Here is a 16,795-nt window from a genome sequence, read left to right on the forward strand (position 1 = left end):
GTGCACACTTCCATGTCCCAGAGGAACCAGCTCTGATTCCAACACATCTGCTGTCCAGCAGCAAAGCTTTCACCACATTTTCCCTGCAGCCCCCATCTCTCAGGGATGCAGTTACGGGAAGGGGGTGCAATTCCCGACAAACGCATCCCACCAGGACTGGCCAGGATGGAGACGCTGCCAGAGGAGGGAAAGAACTTTATAAGGAGAAAACAGTCCCGAGTCCTGGCACTTCGCTGAAAGCCACGCAGCCCCTCTCCGCCCCCTGGCTCTCCCTCCTCTAGATCGGCAGCGGGGCCATTTCCTACCCGAGGGCTGTGGGGTCCCGGGAGACTCCGCTGGTGCCAACCCGGGGGGCTCCGGGGCTGCTGCCTTTTTTTTTTTTTTTTTTTTTTTTTTTTTTGGGTGGTTGCTTTCAATAGGTGGGACCTAAAGCCGCCCGTTTCCTGGAAACTTTGTTTTTCCTTTCTTCCCTCCGGCGGCCCGGCCGCGGGGAGGGGTGTGGGGGGGAGGGGGTGCGCGGGGGGCGGGCGGGATAAATGGGACGGGCGGTGGGGCCGGACAGCGGGTGGTGAGGGGCAGCTCCCCCGGCATCCGGACCGCGGCAAGGACCGACATCGGCACCGGCAGCACTGCCAGCGGCCCCGGGACAGGCACCGGCAGCACCATGGCCGAAGGTAGGAGCGCGGCGCGAACTCCCGCAGGTGTCGGGCTCGGTCCCGTCCGCGGAAGCCCCGACCGGCCGCGCCCCCGCCCCAGCCCAGCCGGCGCTCGGTGCTCCCTGCTCGCCTGGGGCCACAGCCGGTCCCTGACCGCCAGCCGAAGGCAGGGGCCGTGGGGAACGGGAAGACTAAAGCGGGAGGGCGATCACAAGCCTAGCAGGGTCTGTGCGGGGTCCACGCGGGTCTGTGCCCTTCCCTCCCTCCCTCCCGGCTCTCCTCCGGCCCGCGCGTCGCTATGACCCATAGGATGAAGTTTGGTGCTATTTAAAGCTTTCCCGGTAGAGCAGGGGGGACAGCTGGGCCGGGAGCGTGTGCCTGACAGGGTGAGGGGATTTCAAGAGGCTCAGGCAGGAAAAGAGCTTCTGGGCTTCAGGAATTCTGCACGCTTGGCTCTTCAGGGTAGAGACACCCCCCAGCTCCCACACAGCTGCCCCCACAGTCCCAGGAAATGGGTCTGTGTGATTTCCGCGGGCACACAGCCCTCTGGGTGAGACGGCATCCCTCCGCTCTGCTGTGCCACAGTGCCTCAGGCTGCCCTGGCTCCCAGCACTGCTGTAGCAATACAAACACAGGTCCCTCGGGTCAGACACTCACACAGACACATAGCTGAGCAGCTACAGAATCACAGAATTAGTTAGGTTGGAAAAGACCTTTAAGAGCCTCAAGTCCAACTTATGACCTAACACCACCTTATCAACCAGACCCTGGCACTAAGTGCCACATCCAGTCTTTTTTTAAATACCTCCAGGGACAGAGGCTCCACCATGTCCCTGGGCAGCACATTCTAACGTCCAATCACTCTTTCTGTGAAAAATTTTTTCCCAATGTCCAGCCTAAATTTCTCCTGGCACAGCTTAACATTGTGTCCTCTTGTCCTGAACACACTGGGCAGCTCCTGCTCCAGAGTGCCCAGGGTGCTGCTACCCCTTGCAGCACCACAGCCCCCTTCCCACCCATCCCTTGGCACTCACTGGTTTGATTGGAGGCACCTGTGCTTTGAGAAATCTGCTTTTGGCTAAATCTGCGGAGGATGAAAACCCCAGGGTGACAGGGACAAGGAGGAGTCCTGATTCTCTTCTCTGAACACATTTATTGTTCTTTTTATTGTCAGCAGGCTTAACATGTTAACCAAGCTCCATGTCAGCCATGAGATTCCACTTGTAGAGTTCATGTTCCATAGCACAGGGCTGTGCTGCTCACAGAGGAGGAGGCAGGGAGGGAAAGTGCTTCTCTGTGCTCTGTCCCCACTTCACTGTTCCCATGGCCTGGCTGTGGGGTCCTTGCCCTTAGTTAGGGACCGTTCAAGCAGCTCTCACATTGTGCTGGGGACAGTGACAAGCCCACTGCCCTCCCCTGGGCCCATACTGCAGAGTCACCTTGCCCAGAGAGCCAGGAGCAGTGTTTTCATTTAGCTCTGGGGGTGGTGAGCTTGTGGGCTGTTGTTTCCATTTGGCACTGTCCAGGGAGGGCCTGGTGACTACCAGAGCTGGTACAGGGAAGGGCATGGCCGAGGGGAGCCATGGCATGGGGCAGCGAGCCTCAGCTTGCCCACTGGTTGCCCACTGATCTGCCCTATCCCTCACTGGCACTGAGCTTGCTGTGTGCTCTCTGCACAGAATGCTTTTGCTTATTCTGGTGATTAATACATCACTGCAGAGCAGTCAGGGGTCAGTGGCCTCAGGGGATGATGGACGATATCGCTCCAGCACAGTGCCCAGGGTGGCAGGGATGTGGCTGCTGGTGTTCTGGCACACAGCTCTGCCTGGGCTGCGAGCAGAGCAGAGCAGCCTGCATATGGCTGGGGCATCAGACACCCTCTGTCACCAAGTCTACACTTGCTCTCACCAATTTGTCAGCAGCTGCAGCACAGTAAAGCTGCTGGAGGCCTGGCTGAGGCACAGGAACACTCTGGGCATTCCTGGGCTCACTCAGCAGCGCATGCTTGGGATGGGGGCACACAGACAGCAGCCCCAGTGAAAGGCCCCCTGAGAGCAGAGCCGAGTTCTGGGCTTTGCCTGGTGCTGGGTGCTGTGAGACACAGGCCTGGCACAGCTCTGGCAGCACAGTGATACCACAGAGGCAGCTCTACGGCACAACACAGTGCAGAGCTGCACCAGGAGGGCAAAAAGTCGCTGTGAGCTTGGCTGCCAAAGCTGTGCCCCTCTCACGGCACACAACGGGAGCCCAGTCCTCAGAGCGCTCCTGGAAGGATGCTCAGGGTCTGGCCCGGTCACAGCGCCCTCCTGGAGAGATGCTCTGCCCGGCACATCTGGGCGCACAGGGCAGTGCGGGTGGGGGACGCTCAGACCCCTCGCCAAGGCCCCAGCCCGGGATGGGCACAGCCACCCCTCCTTCCCAAGCCTCGGGAGTGCCCCACGAGTCCCGGGTTTAGCGCTGTTCGTGCCCTGCCTTCACAGACCTGGTGCTGGAGACGTGGGACCTGCACTGCGACCGCAACGGGCGGGAGCACCGCACGGCGGACATGGGCTGCAAGCAGCTGGTGCTGCGGCGGGGGCAGCCCTTCACCATCACCCTGCGCTTCTCGGGCCGCGGCTACGAGGAGGGCGTGGACAAACTCTCCTTCAACGTCGAGACCGGTGAGTGCCGCCACATCTGTGTCGCGAGGGAGGCTGGGTGGGTGTCACCACCCTCTGCCCCCGCCCCCAAGCTCACCTGTGCTCCCACGGGGGCTGTGCCACCGCACCTGCCCCAGGTCACACAGCTCTTGTTCCTCACCTGGCAGAGGCCGGTCCTGGGCACAGCTTTTATATCATAACAAGAAAAAAAGGTAGAAAGGTAACTCCTTAATGAGAGGGGAAGTGATAAATAAAGCAAAAAACCACCAGCATCATCACCTCCTCCCCCTCCTCCTCCTCCTCCCAGGGCCGAGCCAGACTAAGAGCATGACAGGGCTGCCAGCTCACCAGCGAGTACCTTGGCTGAGGCCAGGATCCTGCCCAACCCCTCTCAGAAATATCAGCACAGTGTATCTTTTCAGCCAGAGGTATTGCAGCATTTCTGCTGATGGGATTTACACCCAGTTCTGCTGTGCTCTCAGACATCCCAGAGCGGGATTTGCTCAGGAAACACAAACACTGGAGAAAGGAAATGTTCCCACGGAGCCCTCCCAGCGCAGCCCCCCAGGCTGGGGCTGGGCTCTCACTGTCACAGCCAGGGCTGGGTGCAGCCCCGGGCAGGAGCTCAGCCCTGCCAGCTCAGAGCAAAGGGAGAGGAAACTATTCCTCAGGCAGGAGTTATTTTGGGGCTGAAGCACCATGCTGAGTCAACCGGGCCAGAATTCAAAGTAAAACTGCACCCAAGTTTCCTCGCAGAGTAAAACTCTCCTTTTTCCATCCCAAAAGCTCTGGTGACAAAACAAAACCCAGCACCTCCCAGTTTCATCCTACACCAGCAGCTCCCTCCGTGCCCCAGCGGCCCCATGGCCATGCTCAGCCAGGCAGTCCCGGGCTGGTTTTGCAGGGGGAGAAGCCACAGGCACGGGCATAGCCACGGCCTCCCGGGCCAGGCACAGGCCGGCAGAGGCTCCTCTGGGCTGGAGCCCAGCCCCAGCGCTGCAGAAAGAGGGCAAAGGTGCTCTGGTGCTCGCAGAGGCACTTGGCAGTGCCACCGCAGCGGCAGCGGCCCCAGCACATTCCTCCCTGGGGCCGGACCTGTCAAGGCAGGGACTGCCAGAGCTGTCCCTTTGTTTGGGACAGCAAAGCCACCGAGGCCATGTGCTGCCTCCCACAAGAAAGAGGGAAGGAAGAGTAGAGTGAAAACAGAGCTGCGTTTTTGCAGTAGCCGTGCTGGCAGAGCCCCGTTGGGGTGCCGGAGTCCAGGGGGATGTTGTGGGCTGTGGAGGCAGCAGCAGGAGGAGGAGGAGGAGGAAGGCTCCTGTCTGCCCTGCTCACGGCAGCGCTGGGCTGGCTCTTGCCCAAAGGACGCCGTGAACTCAGCCCAGACTCCCCGGGAGGAGAAACTGTGTCACTGCCATGAGTTCACGAGTATTTTTGGTGACTGGCCTGTGGGCGAGGGCTGGCAGGGGAGCAGCCGGGCTGTGCTCCGGCGGGGAGAGGGGACAGCAGTGGCACCGCTGCCTGGGCAGCCGGCCAGGCTCTGCACGGCCAGGGAGCCGCCGGGCCGGGCTGGGCGTCCCCGCTCGGAGAGCGGCTCTGGAGCCGGCTCGGTGCAGGTGGCTTGGCCGTGGCTGCAGCTCGGAGGGGCCAGCAGGGATCACACTGTCCCAGGCTCGGCGCTTTGGCCACTGAGGTCATCCCTAATGCCGGGATGTTTGCAGCAACGCCTGAGGCTGCACACACCTACTGGGGCTGCCAGGGACGGGGGTCGGGGCTCATGGCCGGGCTCTGCCCATCCCCGGGTGGACTCAGCAGCGCTGCTCGGAGGAGAGGCAGGAGCGGGTGCATCTGAGAGCAGAGACCTGGCCCGGGGTGAGCGCCAGGGCAAGCACCGCTGCGCTCTGCTGGATCCCCCCAGGGCCAGTCTGTCCCTTCCCAAACATGAGAGACACGCTTGAGATCCCGCACAGGGCTGCCCTGTGCCCTCAGTGCCTGACAAGCTACCTGGTGAAGGTTCCCAGACTGGGACAGCCAAGATCCAGGCAGCTGCCCCAGGGCAGGGGGCTTGGAGCAGCTGCGCTTGGTGCAGCCTCCACGGCACGGGGCTGTTGTGTTGTGAGGTCTTCAGGATGAGATGAGAGATGAAAATCTGACTTTAGGTTCTCAGAAGGTTGATTTATTATTATATGATGTTATGTTATATTATAATTATATTAAAATAAATTATATACTAAAACTATACTAAAGAAAGAGAAAGGATATAGACAAAAGACTGGAAAATAATGAATAACAAAAGCCTGTGATTGACCAGAGTCCTGACACAGCTGGATTGGGATTGGTCATTAACTGAAAACAATTCAGATGGAATCAATCAAAGATGCACCTGTTGGTAAGCAACCTCCAGACTACATTCTAAGCAATCAGATAATTATTGTTTACATTTCTTTTCTGAGGCTTCTCAGTTTCTCCGGAGAAAAATCCTAGTGAAGGGATTTTTCAGAAAATATCACGGTGACAAGGGGCTCCCAGGGGCTCTGGAGCACTGGGAGGACTGACCTACTCCTTCTTGACAGGGCCCTGCCCCAGTGAGACATCAGGAACCAGCTCGCACTTTGCCATGACTGACTGCCCCGAGGAGTCGTGCTGGAGTGCTGTGGTGCAGCAGCAGGACGGGGAGTCCCTCTCTGTGTCGCTCTGCTCCCCACCCGACGCGCGCATCGGCCGCTACAGCCTGACCCTGGAGGCCTGCACCGACTACCAGGGCTCCAGCTACCAGATCGGGGACTTCATCCTGCTCTTCAACCCCTGGCACCCAGGTGAGGCTTTCACCTCTCTGAGTCCAGGGGTTCCAGGGCTCAGGCAAGCACAAGATGCTCCCCCAGCACCCCCCCCCCACAGGTCCCATCCCAGCACAGATCCCAGGTGTCCTAAGCCCTGGTCTAAGGTTTAAGGCAGGTTTAAGCAGAAAGCCTGACTTTGCTTCCATCTCCACGCAATCCCTGCAGGGGTCGGGGCCAGGAGCACCATCCCCACCCCACAACCCACACAGCCCCTTTGCCACCACCCCAAAAACCCAATGGCCTGTGCAGGCTGCCCCCACCACACGGTGGGAGCTCACCACTGTGCTGCTGGTGGGGACCCCTGGCACCAGCTCCTGGCCAGGCAGGGGACAAGGGAAAAGCCTTTAAATACCCCCAGTTGTCCCCACCAGGCCCATTCTCACCCAGCCTCACCCACGCTACCAGCTGTGGACTCAGTGACATGGATATCACTGTCCTGGTGAAATGTGGGCAGCCAGACCCGGAGGGGAGGTTTGATTCCGTGCTGTAAGGCTCAACAGCCCTGGGATTTTTCTCTCTCCATGTCCTTCCCCTGCTCCTGGACTGGCTGATTTCCTGGATCTCAAGTGTCCCATGCTGGATCTGCAGAGATAAGGAGCCATAGGAAGCTGTGCTCAACCAGGGCTGTGCTGAGCACTGGGGGTGGACTTGTGGGGTTTCCTTCTGCAAATATTTCCAGTAAATGTTGATTTCCACAGCAGTAGCTGCTGTGAGTGAAATGGCTTTGGCTGTGCTGAGCCAGCACACCCACTCCCACTGCTCACTGCACCCCTAGGGAGGTCTCCCCTGCTGAGAAAAGATCCATCTCCATTAAATAAAAGGGAGGAAAGACAGGGACATGAGAAAGAATGAAAAGCAAACCACAACCCCGCTGAAATTTTCCCATCACTTTAAATCAACCTGGGCTGAAATTCCCCAGCAGCTGTTTAAGGCATGAGCAGTTCCAGCCCCTGGTGCCTCATTTCCCACTGGATCCAACCACAGGGAGGGGGTCAGGAAGCTGGTTGTGCAGGGCAGAGCCCTGTCCCCATCTCTTGCTGTCCCCACAGAGGACACGGTCTTCATGCGTGATGAGAACGAGCGCCGTGAGTACGTCCTGTCCCAGGACGGGCTTATCTACCAGGGCACCTCTGATTACATCTACTCCATCCCCTGGAACTTTGGCCAGGTGAGTGGGCAAGGCCCCCTGGGACCCCTGGGACCTCTGGCTGTGCAGCTCTGGTGCTGCAGGACACAGGGACTGGTGCCACGTGTGTGCCCCTCACAAACCTGCCCCCCAAATGCTGTCAGCACCTTGGAGTCCAGCCATGGAGTCTCATTTCCCAGAGGGAATGTGGCTGACTTCAAAGCATGGCAAGGAAGGGGAGTGTTTCCCCCTGGCTCCTGGGGGCCCCATGGCCATGTGTCCCTAATCTGGGTGGCCCTGCTGTGCTGGGAGCTGGTGCCTGATAATGAATTCCTGGGCACTGTGCCAGGGGTGCTGATAAGGCAGTACTCACACCCGAACTGTACCCCGGGGACACAGGGCTTGCTCAGCCACCCTCCCTGAGCAAAGGGCTGGGGGCCCGCAGCAGTGGCGGTGCCCATGGCCTTCACAGGATCCCCACCTCAATTCAAGGAAGGGCTGTGACTCAGCCATGATGGGAAATAGATTTTCCAGGAGGTCAAGTCCATGCCCTGACCCCTGTGCGGTCACAGGAAACCAGATCCAGCCCCAGTACACCGGCTTCACAGGCTGAGTGGGGGCAGTGGGGACATCACTCAGGGATGCTGGCCAGGGAGGGGACCCTGAGGAGCTGTGACCCCTGTACCCAGCAGTTCTGCTGGCAGGGGCATCACAGTGAGCCAGAGAGGGAGGACAGAGGTGGCAGAGCCCTGTGGGAACCTCACACAACCTTTTCTCCCTGCTCTCCACCAGTTTGAGGATGAAGTCTTGGCCATCTGCCTCAAGATGCTGGACATAAACCCCAAGCACCTGAGGGATCAGAACCGGGACTGCTCCCGCCGCAATGACCCCGTGTACATTGGCAGGGTGGTGAGCGCCATGGTGAGTCGGGGTGCAGCCAGCACAGTGTCCCCAGCACCCCTCGTTCCCCGGGCTGCAAACACCCCCCAGCTACAGCTGTGGCAGACAGCATTTGCCAACCCCCCAGTTACGCTGTTTTCCTTCTCTGGGGTGTTTCCTCTCTCTTTTACACCCTTTCCCTGTTACTGCTCCTATATGTGTAAGAGCTTTCTTAGAGGAAATGAAAAGCAGGGGTGGGCACAGATCATTTCAGGGATAATCACTCCCAAATTCCCAGGCAGGAGGATGTGTTTCTAAAATTCATCCCTAATTAGCACCATGTCCACCTGCATCGCAGTGAGCTCTTGCATGGATACAGGATATTAATGTGGGTGACAGTGCATGTGAATGGGGCAAAGGCTTTTTCCCTCCCTCCCTCCCTCCCTCCCTCCCTCCCTCCCTCCCTCCCTCCCTCCCTCCCTCCCTCCCTCCCTCCCTCCCTCCCTCCCTCCCTCCCCACCTGCTCCTGCCCCTCCATCCTTCCCCTTTTCTCCTGCCACAGGTGAACTGTAATGACGAGGACCAGGGGGTGCTCTTTGGGCGGTGGGACAATCACTACGAGGATGGGATGAGCCCCATGGCCTGGATTGGGAGCGTGGATATTCTCAAGAGGTGGAAGAAGTTTGGGTGCCAGCCAGTCAAGTATGGCCAGTGCTGGGTCTTTGCTGCTGTGGCTTGCACTGGTGAGAGCAGATTCATCTGGTCTCCCTTTCTCCACAGGACAGGGTCACCCATCTCACCCATCTCCCCCATCTCCCACCCTGGCCCTTGTCCCCCATCCATTCCTGGTGCTGCATCCTGAGGGAAGAGCTGCAATCAGCCTGCAGTGATTCCTTTGCAATTAGCTCTCTATTACTCTAGATTGTCAGGAAATAGAGGGAAAAAATTATACAAAAGGGCTCTGGTTTTTCAATCAGCACTGCCTCCCAGGCCAGGCAGCAAGGGAGGAACTGAGGCAGGCCAGGGTGAGGGAAGTGGCTTTAAGGCCAAGTTTGCAATAAAGTCACGAATCCACTAAGATCAAAATAATGTCATGGCCACCAGGGCAATCAGACTGGGGAAAAACAAGAGAAAAATTCCAGACTTGCTGCTGCTGGGAAAAAGTCACATATGCTCGTGCAGCTTCGCCTCAAGAAAAACGCTGCCCGTGAGAGCGCTGATGTGTCACAGACAGACAAGACCCTTTTTAGAGGAGAGAAATAGCAAAAAACTAAAGTGGATTTTCAGCGACTCGCTGAGGTTTATAGCCTTCCTTTGAAGCACTGTAACTGCCTCCCTGCTCCCTGGGGAGCTTCCTGTGCAATGAAAGACAGCTGGGAGATGAAATCTGGGGTTCAGCACGGCTGCCCACACTCTACCTCCAAAGCTCTCACAGACGCTTTTTGTGCCTTTTTTGCTGCAATATCAAACCTGTCAGGCTGTCAGAGCAGGTGCCACCCAGCCAGCTTGCCTGTGCACTGTGGCTGTGGGAACTGGCTTCTCCTGGGGATCAGTCCCCAGGCAGCCCTTTCGCAGGCAAAGGGAAGGGCAGGAGTTGCTCAAACCTGGGGCTCTGTGGGACAAGAGCTGTCCAAACCTGGGGCTCTGTGGGATGGGAGTGGAGCACACCTGGCCCTGTCTCACCCTGCCCTGCTTCCCACAGTCATGCGGTGCCTGGGGATCCCCACCCGGGTGGTGACCAACTACAACTCAGCCCATGACACCAACGCCAACCTGACCATCGACCGCTACATCAACGAGCGGGGCGAGCAGGAGAGGCAATCCTGGGACAAGATCTGGTGAGCAGCACAGCAGGACCTCACCTGGCCACCCCTGGGCTACTTCTGCCCCTTCCCCAGAGCCTGGCAGGTGCTGGGGGAGACTGACACTCCTCCACACTCGTTTTCCTTGCAGGAACTTCCACTGCTGGGTGGAGTCGTGGATGGCCCGTCCCGACCTGGCAGCTGGCTATGATGGGTGGCAGGTGCTGGACCCAACCCCTCAGGAGAAGAGTGAAGGTACAACGTGCTCCACACAGAAGCTCCATCCTCCTCACACCCCAGCACGGCTGGGTCGCCTCACCACAGCCACCCCTTGTGGCTGAGCCCTGGAGTGGTGACAGTGGCTCTGCTCCGTGCAGGAGTTTACTGCTGTGGGCCAGCCCCCGTCAAAGCCATCAAAGAGGGTGAAATGCTGCTCAAGTACGACATCCCCTTCATCTTCGCCGAGGTGAACGCCGACGTGGTGTACTGGGTGGTGCAGGGTGACGGGATGCAGAAGCAGAGCATCCGATCCTCAGACGTGGGGAAGTTCATCAGCACCAAGAGCGTCGGCAGGGACAGCCGGGAGGACATCACCCACAACTACAAATACCCGGAGGGTATGGGGGATTTCAGGGGCAGAGACTCCAGGGAGGGATGCTGCTGCTGGGAAACAGCTGCAGCAGGAGGGCAGTGGGGCTCAGGGCAGAAGAGCCCAGGCCAGGCCCTCCCCGCACTCCAGGGAATCACGGGGATTTTGTGCACTGCAGGGTCTGAGGAGGAGCGGGCAGTGTTTGAGAAGGCAGAGCATCAGAAGAAGTCCGTCGGGGAGGAGGATGAGGGGCTGCACCTCAGGATCAAGGTGTCAGAGGGTGCAAACAAGGGCAGTGACTTTGATGTCTTCGCTGTTGTCAACAACAACACAGACGAGGAGCGTGTCTGCAGGGTGGCACTGTGTGCCCGTGCCACCAGCCACAACGGCACCCTCGGGCCCCAGTGCGGCCTCACCGACCCGGAGGACATCGACATTGAGCCCAGGGCAGGTAAGGGACCCACTGATGGTGAAGGAGATGCTTCACCAGGGATGGGGTCAGGTCAGCCTGTGTTCTGCTGCTCAGTAGGAAATGCCACTTTGGGGCATCCTTCTCAGTTAACTACCCCTGTGGATTTTTAATCTTTGTGAGAGGATGAGGAAATTGCTCAGGCAGAAGCTGGAAATGCATTTGGAGCTAGACAAGCCGCTGCTGCTGTAGCTGTTATGCCAAGGGAGTAGGCTGGGCACACCCAGGCACTCCCTAGGCGCTCTGTGGCATTTGTCTGCATCCCTCCTGCTTTCCCTCACACTTTGGGCCAGGCTGGGCTCTATGGTGGGATCTTCCCACACCGGAGAGAGCGGAACTGGCCCAGCTCAGCGCTGAGTGCGTGGCCCCAGGCTGGAGGAAGTGAGAAGCACTGGGTTTCCTGGCCAGCAGTGCTGAAGCTCGCAGTGTCTCCGTGGGTGGGCGTTGGGCTGCAGAGCTGTCCTGGCACAGCCCCCGACCCTCCCTCGCCCTTGTCACACGTGAACATCATCATCTGGTCATTAAACACGAGTTTGGGCTTACGTGAGTTTGCAGAGACCCTTCAGGGCTTGGAAAGGCCACACATCTGCTGTCCTGGAACAGGCAAATGTTTACCCTGCGCCGAGCCCTGCTCCTCACCAGCCCTCTTGCAATCGCAGCGCTCGGCACTCTGCCAGGTGTTGAGCTGCTTTACAGGAATGAGGAATGTGCTGGCCCCTGCCACCATGGAGGGGAGAGGGATGTGCCTCTGCTCATGCTGGCAGAAGCACCAGCTGGCACTTGGAGCCTTTTGCAGGGCTGGATGGGGGAGTGGGGACATGTGCTGTGGCCCTCGGGGTACTTAACATTCCTGTGCAAAAGTTAACCCAACACCATTTTTTCTGCAACATTAATTATGAGCTCCTGAAACTTCTACCCTCAGCTCCTGCTTCAGAATATAGACCCCAGGACTTCCCAAACTGCATTCTTTAGGGCACCCCAGCACTTTGTGCCAGTATGGGAAGCCAGGCTAGTTCACCTCCCCACAGTCTCAGCTGATGCTACAGCACTTCAAATCTCGCCTCATGAATGTCAGGCTCCATTTCTCATGGTCACAGCCACTCTGGGCTCCTTGTTCCAGGCAGTTCTGCAGCTGGTTGCTTTCAGCCTCCTTCCCTGTCCTTCCTCCAGACAGCCCCATCCCTGAAGGACTTTCAGATAGACAAGGCTGAGGGCTGAGTGAGGGCAGCTGCCAGGGACCAGGCTGCCTTCCAGTGCCACACTGGCTGCCCAGGGCTGGCACTCTGGACCCCTGGTGCAGGCATCACCCTCGAGTCTTGCCCTAGGATGTGGCTCCTTCCCATCCCCACACCCTGAACATCCCTTCTGACACTCAGCACTGGAACCCCAGCCCTGCAGGAACCCCAGTTTCCCCATCCTTGCAGGGCACCTGGAGAAGCTCCTGGGGAGCCCAAACCACGCCAGCAGCAGCTGGGTGCCAGCGCAGAACTGTGGGTTCTGGGCTGGAGATGCCATGGGTGCTGACCCCTCTCTGCTGCCCTTCCAGAGAAGAGGGTGCCCCTGCGCATCCTGTATGAAGAGTACAGGGACAAACTGACCCAGGACAACCTCATCAAGGTGGTGGCTCTCCTGAAGGATCACCAGACTGGCGACGTCCTCGTGGCTGTTAGGGACATCTATATTGAGAATCCACCGATCAAGATCAGGGTAAGGGTCCAATGTCCCATCCTAGAGAGGTTTGAGGGGAATGAGTTGCTGTGATCATCTGGGGGTTACCCCTGGGGCTGGGGCAGCAGGTCCTGCTTCACTGAGCAGGGCTGCATCCCCTGGGACCTGCATCCTTAAGGTCCTGCCTCAGCCCCAGGGCAGGGGGGGCACCATGGCCCCCAGATCAGTGGTGCTTGGGGTCCAAGCTCTCCTACTTGCAGATTTTAGGAGAGCCAATGCAGAATCGGAAGCTGGTGGCCGAGATCAGCCTGGTGAACCCTCTCGCCGTGCCCCTGAACGGCTGCGTGTTCGTGGTGGAGGGCACCGGCCTCACCGAGGGGCAGCTGGTCAAGGAGCTGTAAGAGCTTTTCCCCCTTCACCTGGCTGGGACGTTGGGAGTGGTGGGGGTGGATTTCTGTGTGTGGAGCCCCCAGGGAGGGCAGTCATGGGGCACAGCAGGAGCCAGGGCTATGCTGGCCCCTGTGGACTCAGAGTACCCAGACCCTACACCTTGCTGGGGAAGGGGTTCGTCCACCCTACAGAGGTCTTTGCTTGCTAAAGTCCCAGCACTGTCCTGCGGCACCACGGGCCCTGGGAGGGTGACAAGGGGCTCTGAGGGTGACAGGCCACAGTGACTCCCTGCCCTCCCACAGTGAGGAGCCGGTGGAGCCGCAGGCAGAGGCCAAATTCCGGATGGATCTGATGCCGCGGCTGTCGGGGCTGCAGAAGCTGATGGTGGACTTTGAGAGTGACCAGCTGACGGGGGTCAAGGGCTACCGCAACGTCATCATCGCCCCCCAGCCCCTGTGAGCTGCTGCCATGGCCCCCAGTGCAGGAACCCTGCCTCGCTGGCACCCACCCGCTTAGCCCAGGATGTCCCACAAGGGCGACTGCCAGAGCCCAGCCTGACCCCAACACTTGGCACTGATGCCCCCCTGCTCCTCCTCGGGAGCACAGGCAGGATAAAGGGCTGGGGAGGTCTGGGGGCTGCCGTGGCAGTCGCTCACTTCACTGCTGTTCTCAGTCTGTGGGGAGCAAACATCCCTGTGCTGCCTGTGCCCCAGCACTGGGCACACCGGGACCCCCGTGCCAGCCCCCTCCTCTGTGCAGAGCTGGCAGCCCTGGCCCACAGAGCCATTTCCATAGAGGCAGCAGCAGAACAACCCCTCCAGCCCCTGCCATCATCATCCTCTGTCTGCAGCTCCATAGAGAGAGATGTTATACTGTGAGCACAAAGCTGTTTATGCACCATATACCTATAAACCCAAATCTATAAATACTTACTGCAAATAACCTGCTTGGGTACACCCAGGCATTGGCTTTGATAACTGTCCTGCCACTGCAGACACTGCAGGGAGGGATGGGACATTACCTTGATATAAATCAACTATGCAAACACTGAATAAAAACTTTATTTTTCACTTTAAAAGCCAGACCTGGCTCTTCTTGCCCTCCCTCTCCCCACAGCAGGACCCAACAACTCCTTGCCCAGCATCCATGTGGGTGGGGGTGTGAGTTCTCCCAGCTCAGCACTTGCAGGGGGGGACATTGCCATGGCTGGCACTGCAGCCACAAAGGACACATACTGGCCACCCCTCTGCCCCAAATCAGCCTGGTCTGGTGTTCTCAGGGTGCTCTACACTCAGCCCCCAAGACACTTTCCCAGGTAATTTCTCCTCTCTCAGCAATGGTTCCATACTGTGCTCAGAGAACTGGAGAGAGAACACTGCAAGTAATCAAACAAACACATCTTGCACACTGCGCCAGGCTTGGGCAGGGCTGTCCAGCCAGGCTGGGGCAGGTGAAGGGCAGCGGGATCCTGCACAGGGATTTGTCTCACACCTGGAACTGGGGTCAAGGCTCTGCTGAAGATAAACACTTTCCATGCCAGAATGGCCCACCCACACGCTCCCCACAAACAGGGTGGGAGCCTCCCTGCTCCTATAAACAAACACCCTGGAAACCATTATAGAGCTGGTGGTGTCTGACTGAGGGTCCCAGAGTCACCGCAGCCCCGGCAGAGGGGACAGTCTGTGGGAGGGAGTCTGGTCCCAGTCACCCTGACATTGAGGACTCTCCCATCCCAGCTGTGACTCAGGCTGGAGTGTTTCCCACCAAGGACTGCCTGTTCTCCAGCTTTCCTTTCTGTTTATCTTTAGGATGAGATAAAATCTCCATGTGCAGTGCTCCACACACAGCTGCTGCTTCCCCAAGCCTGGTTGGGGTTCATGGACAGAACTCCCCAAACCCTGGCTCTGCTTCCCCCATGGGAGGCCAAGGACCCATCTCAGCTCCAGCCCCAGCTCCTGCTCCCAGCACAGAACTTGAGCGGGCACAGCAGAGCCCAGGCCCCACATGCAGCAGCAGATTGCTTGGCCAATAAAAAAGCCTTTCAAGAAACCCCCACCAGGAGAACCACACACTCCATCTCCTCTTATCCTTTGGAACTTTAACCACCACACCTCCCTGTCCTGCTTTGCTCCAACACAACCCAAAAAGGCAGCTGGAGGCTGGGACCCCCGTGGGGTAGAGTGGGGACAGAGGTGGGGCCCGGCACAGGGAGTGATAAGGATTTGCACAAGCAGCTCTCCCAGGGTACAGAGAGTGCCCAGCCTGTGGCAGGGGCACAGGGCAAGAGCTCCAGGACGGAGAGGGATGGGGGTTCTCACCTGCATTCAGGGTGAGGGGCAGGGGCCATGCCAGCCCCCAACTCTGGCAGCACCAACCCCCCAGACACCAGTGCCCAGAGCACATGGAGCCCCAAAGAATCCTGAAGGAGTTAACAGCACGAACCAGCGCTGCCTTCCCTGTCAGGAACATTCCTCAGCCCAGCAATGATGCACAGCCCCTCTTTAGAGCATTTGTTACTGGGCCCTGCTGAGCCAGGCCTCCAGCTGCTCAGCGCCTGGGTTAAAAATAACCAGCAGCTCTGCTGCTTCAGAGCTGGGTCCTGATAAAATAAACATTAGAACAGCTATTGCTGAAGGTCACTCCCATCCATCTGAGCCCCGGCAGAGCAAGGCTGCTACGATGAGAAGGGAACAGACTCCAAACGCTGCAGTTACCGTTTAGCGGCAGGGGTTGGCTCTCAGGGCTGGGTTTTCTTCCATCATCCACGGAGCTGAGGTCGACTTCCCTGCACCCAATCCAGATCACCAACGGGATACCACACTGCATCCATCTCCCTGTGCCCAATCCAGATCACCAACATGGTACCACACTGTATCCATCTCCCTGTGCCCATCCTGGATCACCAGCACAGTACTGGGCTGCATCCATGAGACTCTTTGGCACTCTCACCATGCAAGCAATAAATTATAAATCAAGTATTTCCAGTATCCATCGTGTGGGAGGTTTGTAATTCAGTGCTAGTCCAAGTGCTAAAGCCAGGCGGGAGCATTCTTGGGGAGGAGAGGTTCTGGATGTATCTCAGCTCACTGGTGATGCTGACTTGCCAAGAATTGATTGCAAACTCATTTTAGACTTGATGACCTTTAACTTACCTTCATTGATGGATCGAAACTAGAACAAATTACCATAAATCAGAACTTTCACAATAACAAATCTGTGGGATTTCCAAATGGCACTGCCTCTCCAAAGGTCTCCCTTCTCCTCCACAAACATGGAACACATTTTTACTCTCCTTGGTGCAACAAGACAACTGAGGCACCATCAAACAGCAAAGGAGACAAAAAACCCCCAATGCAGGAGGTCCCTCATGGGAAACCATCCCCTCTTCCATAGCCCCAGAAAGTACAGGAGACACTATGGAGAGATGCCTCTTCCAGCATGGCCAACTCCAACAGACTCTCTGTGCCTGCCTGATCCCTGATGCAGCTTCCCCTGTCCTGAGGCCCCTGCTCTGCCCCTCATGGTGGGCTGTGCTGGCACACAAACCAGTAAGGACTGGTCAGTTGGGCACTGGAAGCAGAGGGATGTGCTGACTGTCAGCTCCTTGTCCCTTCCCAGAACAAGACAAGCCTTGTCTTTTCCCAGAAAGACAAAACAAGATTTGTGTCTTCCCAGAAAGAAGCGACAAAACCCTGAATCTGTGAATGATTTACTACTATTAGTTGTCACACAGATTT

At 57.9% G+C, this 16,795-nt stretch overlaps 1 protein-coding gene across 1 annotated transcript; it reads left to right on the forward strand.

The window, feature by feature from the left end:
* Window positions 1–537: 537 nt before the first annotated feature.
* Window positions 538–14,140, forward strand: TGM2 (transglutaminase 2). The gene is made up of 13 exons (XM_084218123.1): window positions 538–674; window positions 3,137–3,316; window positions 5,869–6,111; window positions 7,185–7,303; window positions 8,054–8,182; window positions 8,703–8,883; window positions 9,843–9,978; window positions 10,094–10,197; window positions 10,320–10,559; window positions 10,710–10,982; window positions 12,547–12,707; window positions 12,929–13,065; window positions 13,361–14,140. Exons 1-13 carry the CDS (start codon window positions 665–667, stop codon window positions 13,515–13,517), a joined length of 2,070 nt encoding a protein of 689 aa, XP_084074249.1. The 5' UTR covers window positions 538–664; the 3' UTR covers window positions 13,518–14,140.
* The last annotated feature ends 2,655 nt before the right edge of the window (window positions 14,141–16,795 follow it).

This window comes from Fringilla coelebs, assembly GCF_963513975.1.
Source record: "Fringilla coelebs genome assembly, chromosome: 18".
In the NCBI taxonomy this organism is placed as follows: Eukaryota; Metazoa; Chordata; class Aves; order Passeriformes; family Fringillidae; genus Fringilla; species Fringilla coelebs.

Coding starts and splice junctions, on each gene's coding strand:
- TGM2 (XM_084218123.1), top strand. Junction 7,304..8,053: donor TCCCCTGGAACTTTGGCCAG/GTGAGTGGGCAA, acceptor GCTCTCCACCAG/TTTGAGGATGAAGTCTTGGC. Junction 10,198..10,319: donor CCCTCAGGAGAAGAGTGAAG/GTACAACGTGCT, acceptor TGCTCCGTGCAG/GAGTTTACTGCTGTGGGCCA.